The sequence below is a fragment of the Diaphorina citri genome, unplaced genomic scaffold, assembly GCF_000475195.1.
Source record: "Diaphorina citri unplaced genomic scaffold, Diaci psyllid genome assembly version 1.1 scaffold3311, whole genome shotgun sequence".
NCBI classification, from domain to species: domain Eukaryota; kingdom Metazoa; phylum Arthropoda; class Insecta; order Hemiptera; family Psyllidae; genus Diaphorina; species Diaphorina citri.
In genome coordinates this window covers 13465-20964 of record NW_007380720.1, presented here as the reverse complement: position 1 = coordinate 20964, position 7500 = coordinate 13465, and the positions used below count along the sequence as shown (strand labels likewise).

Below are 7500 nucleotides of genomic sequence, written 5' to 3'. Positions count from 1 at the left end.
GACAGTAACTAAAATAGTTTGAGTAAAAGGACATTCATCCATTCTATTCTGGGAGCATTTGGACGGGTGACGGTTTCGACATTCCATGTCCTGCTGACGACAAAGGAACTCTTCAGCTCCTTCAGGACAGTAATTAAAATGGTTTGAGTAAAAGGATATTCGTTTAATTATTTAACAGGTAATTCGTGAAATTGCCGAGAAGCAAGTCCTATATAATTATCAAGAAATAACTCTTATGGTAATACCCACAGGCCCACAGATGATGGAAATTACGTAGGTACCTATTAGAACCTCGTAAATTTGTTTTAACAAATTAAAAAGTTTCTTTTTATTGATTAACAAATTAACAAAAATCAAAGAGAAATCTTTGTGCAGACCATCACTCCATTCAAGTGCCTCCCTTATTGTAAATGTTCATCAAACTATATTATTTGACTTGTGAGTTATCTACATCTGGGTAAACGTATTATTCTAATATGATATACCCATACGACTTCATAAAAACCTGACCCATTGTCGTTGAACAAATAAAATACATGATTATATCTTAATATCAAATCCATTGTCAGACCCCAAGATCCACAGGCCCGATTTAACGGTATTATGTACATATTTGGTACTGTAACTTAGGTATATTATTAAAGAGGTGCTTGAATGGAAAAACTTGTTTTAAGCTGACAGTCTAAATAAAGAACATTTATATTTATGAACTTATGTAACTCTAGAAATGGTAGATCGAAATTTGGCATTATTTAATTTCGAAATTTGTTTCGCTTTTGTTGGTGCAAAAATAGAGGAGTTAGAACAAATAAATATAAAATTATAAATTCAAAAATCTCATAACTGGTTAGCTAGATAGCTCTCTCAAAAAGTCTTCTGGAGTGTGGAGAGAACTCATTGATTATCACTAAAGATGCGTAAAGTTGGTCTGCAAGAATATCTTTCAAAATCCTCTGATAATTCTTTATTTCAGGTTGTTATCTGAAAGTTAAATCCTTTGGTCAGTCTGACCACTGACCACCAAAATCGGGACCTTGCTTAGTTTGCTTTTTATTATTATTATTATTATTTTTTTTTAACCTATGTACCTACCCTATTTACTCTATAGCAAATTGTAATGGGCCATTAGTAGTAACCTTTATATTATGTACCTACCTACCCTACTTGCTCAATTGCAAATTGTAATGGGCCATTACTACATACCTTAGAGATTAAATAGAGAAGAGGCTGTCCAAATAAATCAGTGTAAGAATGTAATTATAAAAATACCCACCCTTTTAGGGACACCCAGAGGCTTTTTTTGGTTAGCTCAATTTTCTTTGACTGAAGAGCTGATTTGAACTCCTGCAAAAAACTTAACCTGTCTAGTTTTAGGGGATAAGCCAGCATTGAACATTACAAGAAAAGACTTCTTACCACTAGTGAGATCATCTTTCAAAGATACAGTTGCAGTTGTTGATTTGTCTACTTTGTTCTTAGTACTGGGAGTTGATGCTTTGATAGACTTTTCATTTTCCAATGCCAAATCTCTGAGGAAAGAAAGGAATTTAAAAATAAGCATGAATGTTTAATGTTGAACACCTTCCTGAATTTATGATTGGGCTTGGACGAGAACTACCAACCACCAGAACCAAAGTTCACCACACTAACCAGTGGTTAACCACTGAATTCAACCTCAAAACAGTATTTAATTTGATGACTTTTACTTCAACCACCAACCTTCACCTCATTTGCACACACTTCATCATGTAAATTCTTACAATTCATGAATTCTCCTTGTTTCTCTCTATCTCTCTCGTAACAATGAATCAACTGCTACATTAGACACATGTGGTCCGTGTCATACCATGCCCATCCCATAGTATGTCTTTCATCAGATGGGCGATAAGAGACACAATACTACCCAATTGGATGCTGGGTCAACATGAGAACACCAGAAAGTAACCTGTTGAAATATTTGCAATTGAAAAATGAGTGCAAAATTTTTGTTGATGGAGGGATTTGCACCCTGAACCTTCTGCATGGCAAGCAAGCATGTTACCACTAGGCTAACCATGCCCCCCCAGTATTTGCAATACTTACTTCATATTTCCACCACCATGGACTAAATTTTCTTTGTCTACAGCGGACTGTTGTAGTGTTTGTAAGAATCGACGGGAACCAGTTCTGCTTTCTTTCTGAGCACTGGGAATCTGAAATCATGGAACAAATGAGCATTATACAAATTTATTGTGACATTTATAATGGGATAATATATGAACTCACAGCTTTTCTCTAGAACAAACCTGGGTGTGTGGACTCTTTAGAGGTGCTGCAGGTGAATTTTAGAGAAACTGGGGAGATTGAAAATAAATATAACAGTGAGGGCACTTCTAGGTTTCATCAAGGCCGAGGGATAGCAGCTTGGGCAGGGGAAAAAATACTTGTCACAATAGATCTAGAGGTCACAGTGTTAATTGCATACTCTCTTGGGAGAGGAACAACCAGTCCCATAATAGAATAGAACTACATCATACTCATGTGGCATGGAATGTAAACTTGAAAGTGGAAGTCTTCATTCTCTTACCTCAAGCTTTCCTTGAACCAGAGTTGTCTGCACAACCTTTTTGCCAGTTGTTTTCATTGTTTTCCCTGGAGTGTGGTATCAGTACAAGGGTTATTCAAGCAGGATTTGGGGGTTGCATTCGTTATTTAATATACAGGAAACAGAAACGCGCTAAAAGCTAAAACGAAATCACCAAAAGCGGTGCAGCGGTTGTGGATCTTATTTTGAAAAAAAACTTTTGGAAAGTAAAAAGTTTTCCTTTGGATATTTTGAAAAACGTTCGTTACATTACAGTGTTGCCGTCACGGGCCTTGTCTTGTAAACTGATGAAATATTTCTTCTCCATAATCTGCAACCAGAGCTGATTGCACTCATCTCTGCCCGTGTCTGAAAAGGGAAAAACTTGGATTACAATGGACCAGTTGCAAATGGGTAAAAATTATAAATGAACGGTCAATTCCTACGTAAAAAGTTGGGAAAAATCCAAATCTGAGGTCAAAACTCCGAAAAAATAACTTTTAAAGGTCGAAAATTCAAATTTTTCCGTTCCAATGAAAGAGTTCAAATATGTGTGACGTCAGACTACGCAGTTGTTTTTTTTTCGTCCGTTAGGTAGCTCCACTTTTTCCAAAGCACTTGATCCTGGGGAAATCGAAAGAATCTGCATGTTTCTTTCCTGGAATCGTGATTGCAATAATGAAGGACAGATGGTTCCCTTGTTATCCCACACATGGAGTGCAAATTGCTTCATGGAATGGGTAATATTCAATCAATGCTCAATAAAAAGACTTCTAACGAAACCACCAGGCTTGATTTTTGCCAAAATGTTCAATATGATAGCCGTTCTTCAAGCCGTCAAGCGTCCAGTTCAGAAGACAAGACATCCACAGGTTATGGATATGGAAGCATTTAAATCTCAAGACTGATTTGAAAAGTCTTACCTGGAAAGTGGTAGTAGTAACCTCTATGTGACACAAACGGAAACACAGCATCGGTAAGTTTCTCACACAGGTTTGTTCTGAGTTTTTCATAAGGGGAGTTGATAGCCAAAGTGTCGACACATTTGAGTAGATGGATGATCACCGAGGCATATTGTTCTCGCTGAAGACACTGCAGTACTTTGTCGTGAACACACAGGATAACATCGGTGAGAAGGGTGGCAAATGACACAAATGCACGCTCTGTTTTGCCTCTGGGGGAAAAAGAGTGGAGGAAAAATTAGTTTAGTTTGTATGGGAAATGATCCTTGTTAGTTTTACATGAAGGGATCTAAGAGAAGTATTTGGCTCTATAGAAAACTTTTAACAATTAAAGTTATTAAAGCATAAGCATACCAATGGAAAAATGTGCTTTGATGAAATAAAGTACTTCTATTTTACAAAATAGAGCTTCATGATGTGTTTAACTGGAAAAAACAAACAAACAAATAAAAATAATGCACCCTAACTAGGATCACTTTATACAGAGGGGCCATGCTATGAGGAACTCCATTGGAGTTCAATGACCTGGCTTCTCAGGTCAAAGTTTGGTAGAGCAGTCATAGTTAGAAAATTCCACGACTCATTTGGAAATGTTCAGACTGAAATCCAAATCTCCATCTCCTTCCACCTTTTCCTCCACAATTTCCTGTAAAAAAAGGAAATTTCAAGTTAGGAAAAAAAAAAAAATCAGCCTAGTTACCATGCAGGGTAGTGTGCCCGTTTTGTAAGCACTAGGTCACGGGAGGATTTTATCCCAAACAGATAAGGTTCGTTCTCGGAACAGCTGGCTTTCTTTTATCTTGTCCTCTCTTTGCCTCTATCAAACCTGTAGGAAAAGAAAACAGCATTTCATTGTGCAACTTACCGTTAAAGTTTGGACTAGTTCAGTAGCTTCCTTCATCATTTCTTTCACCACGGCATTTTCTTCTTCCAACAGTTTTACTTTGTTGTGCAATGCTTCATTTTCTTTCAAAGCCTCTTCAAGTGCTACACGACGCCTTTCAGCCAAAATTTTCCAGTAATGCTCTGAAGCTACATCTGAAAGAGAAATATAAGAAGCATTATTATTATTATTTCCAAAATGTGACATCTGATATCACCAATATTGTCAATTTGATCTAGTCCAAATCCTTCATCCATTACAAATCACCAAACCTATGTACCTACCCTATTTACTCTATAGCAAATTGTAATGGGCCATTAGTAGTAACCTTTATATTATGTACCTACCTACCCTACTTACTCAATTGCAAATTGTAATGGGCCATTACTACATACCTTGGAGGTTAAATAGAGAAGAGGCTGTCCAAATAAATCAGTGTATGTAATTATAAAAATACCCACTCTTTTAGGGACACCCAGAGGCTTTTTTGGTTAGCTCAATTTTCTTTGACTGAAGAGCTGATTCTGCTGATTTGAACTCCTGCAAAAAACTTAACCCATTACTACATACCTTGGAGGTTAAATAGAGAAGAGGCTGTCCAAATAAATCAGTGTATGTAATTATAAAAATACCCACTCTTTTAGGAACACCCAGAGGCTTTTTTGGTTAGCTCAATTTTCTTTGACTGAAGAGCTAATTTGAACTCCTGCAAAAAACTTAACTTGTCTAGTTTTAGGGGATAAGCCAGCATTGAACATTACAAGAAATGACTTCTTACCACTAGTGAGATCATCTTTCAAAGATACAGTTGCAGTTGTTGATTTGTCTACTTTGTTCTTAGTACTGGGAGTTGATGCTTTGATAGACTTTTCATTTTCCAATGCCAAATCTCTGAGGAAAGAAAGGAATTTAAAAATAAGCATGAATGTTTTTAATGTTGAACACCTTCCTGAATTTATGATTGGGCTTGGACCAGAACTACCAACCACCAGAACCAAAGTTCACCACACTAACCAGTGGTCAACCACTGAATTCATCCTCAAAACAGTATTTAATTTTATGACTTTTACTTCAACCACCAACCTTCACCTCATTTCATCATGTAAATTCTTACAATTCATGAATTCTCCTTGTTACCGACGGGAACCAGTTCTGCTTTCTTTCTGAGCACTGGGAATCTGAAATCATGGAACAAATGAGCATTATACAAATTTATTGTGACATTCATAATGGGATAATATATGAACTCACAGCTTTTCTCTAGAAGAAACCTGGGTGTGTGGACTCTTTAGAGGTGCTGCAGGTGAATTTTAGAGAAACTGGGGAGATTGAAAATAAATATACCAGTGAGGGTACTTCTAGGTTTCATCAAGGCCGAGGGATAGCAGCTTGGGCAGGGGAAAAAATACTGGTCACAATAGATCTAGAGGTCGAGGTGAATTTTAGAGAAACTGGGGAGATTGAAAATAAATATACCAGTGAGGGTACTTCTAGGTTTCATCAAGGCCGAGGGATAGCAGCATGGGCAGGGGAAAATATACTGGTCACAATAGATCTAGAGGTCGCAGTGTTAATTGCATACTCTCTTGGGAGAGGAACAACCAGTCCCATGATAGAATAGAACTACATCATACTCATGTGGCATGGAATGTAAACTTGAAAGAGGAAGTCTTCATTCTCTTACCTCAAGCTTTCCTTGAACCAGAGTTGTCTGCACAACCTTTTTGCCAGTTGTTTTCATTGTTTTCCCTGGAGTGTGGTATCAGTACAAGGGCTATTCAAGCAGGATTTGGGGGTTGCATTCGTTATTTAATATACAGGAAACAGAAACGCGCTAAAACGAAAAACACCAAAAGTAAAAACTTTGCCAGTTGTTTTCATTGTTTTCCCTGGAGTGTGGTATCAGTACAAGGGTTATTCAAGCAGGATTTGGGGGTTGCATTCGTTATTTTAATATACAGGAAACAGAAACGCGCTAAAACGAAAAACACCAAAAGTAAAAACAGAAAAGAACAAAAAGTACAAAGTTTTCCTTTGGATATTTTGAAAAACGTTCGTTACTCGTTACATTACAGTGTTGCCGTCACATTATTATTGTTGTGCATAATTTTTCATTTCGCTGTAAACGCGGCTTTTAAAATTAAGCACTGAAGTCAGCTGTTCTTATCAGTTTGTTTATTTTTATTTTTTATCAAATTTGAAAACTTCCGAAAAGTTGAAACTTTTTACTTTCTATTTTTTATTAAGTTCTGTTGTGCATAATTTTTCATTTCGCTGTAAACGCGGCTTTTAAAATTAAGCACTGAAGTCAGCTGTTCTTATCAGTTTGTTTATTTTTTATCAAATTTGAAAACTTCTGAAAAGTTGAAACTTTTTACTTTCTATTTTTTATTAAATGTTAATTGATAATCAATCTATTTGAACCAGAATAATGATATGATTGTGGTGTAAATGGTTTTAAAATCAAGTCTTTATGTTCCCCTGGGTTCGGACAAAATTGAGTGCCATCAACTTGCTATTTAAAACCAACAAAAGCTCATCCAAAGATACCACAATGCAAATCAAACTTGCTGAACAAAATAATGGAATAAAATTAAACATTATCAGTCCTGAGGGATCTGTGTGGATTCTAGATGTGTCTCAATCCATTGTAGTCTTGCTGAACAAAATAATGGAATAAAATTAAACATTATCAGTCCTGAGGGATCTGTGTGGATTCTAGATGTGTCTCAATCCATTGTAGTTTCAGAATTAATATCTATGGCCCTCTTTCACTTTTACAATATTTCCGACTTAAACGAACCCCTTTCTCTGGCACAGTCTTACAAACTGATATCTGTATCAAGGAAAGCACCCTTGGATTTCAGTATGATGCTGCAAGAATGCAATCTTAAGTCTTATTGTAAAATTTGCTTGACTTAAATTGTATGTAAATAAAATTGTACATTATTAGAGTATGTAAAGAGTCTATTTATTTAACATTAAAAAATATCTAGGAAACCCAGGGTACAAGTCACTGACAAAAGTTATCACAGCATTAGGAGATATCCCAATCAATGCCTTGAAAGTGTGGCGGTGCTTGTAAGAAGAAT

General features: G+C 36.3%; 2 protein-coding genes across 2 annotated transcripts in view; both read right to left on the bottom strand.

Moving 5' to 3' along the window:
- LOC103520194 (putative uncharacterized protein DDB_G0272456) overlaps positions 1–2769 on the bottom strand; it is a gene marked incomplete at its 3' end in the record, with an annotated part of 10389 nt that extends 7620 nt beyond the window's left edge. The window contains exons 1-3 of the mRNA XM_026831415.1: positions 2567–2769; positions 2083–2192; positions 1400–1529 (exon numbers count right to left, since the gene is read on the bottom strand). Of these exons, the coding sequence (XP_026687216.1) occupies positions 1400–1529; positions 2083–2192; positions 2567–2623 (297 nt within the window). The remainder of the gene's footprint in view (positions 1–1399; positions 1530–2082; positions 2193–2566) is intronic.
- A 1242-nt stretch (positions 2770–4011) lies between these two features.
- LOC103520193 (geminin) lies at positions 4012–5529 on the bottom strand. Its single transcript, XM_008485286.2, has 4 exons — positions 5498–5529; positions 5187–5299; positions 4391–4563; positions 4012–4171 (listed from the first exon to the last, which is right to left on the bottom strand). The coding sequence occupies exons 1-4, from the start codon at positions 5527–5529 to the stop codon at positions 4106–4108; spliced, it is 384 nt and encodes a 127-aa protein (XP_008483508.1). The 3' UTR covers positions 4012–4105.
- Between the last annotated feature and the right edge of the window lie 1971 nt (positions 5530–7500).

Bases quoted from the DNA above. Each gene is read 5' to 3' on its own strand.
- LOC103520193 (XM_008485286.2), bottom strand. From the start codon at position 5,529: ATGAATTGTAAGAATTTACATGATGAAATGAG. The intron at 5,300-5,497 runs GTGAAGGTTGGT...TTCTTTCCTCAG, and splicing joins AATTTACATGATGAAATGAG to AGATTTGGCATTGGAAAATG. The intron at 4,172-4,390 runs GTAAGTTGCACA...CTTTTTTTACAG, and splicing joins AACTAGTCCAAACTTTAACG to GAAATTGTGGAGGAAAAGGT.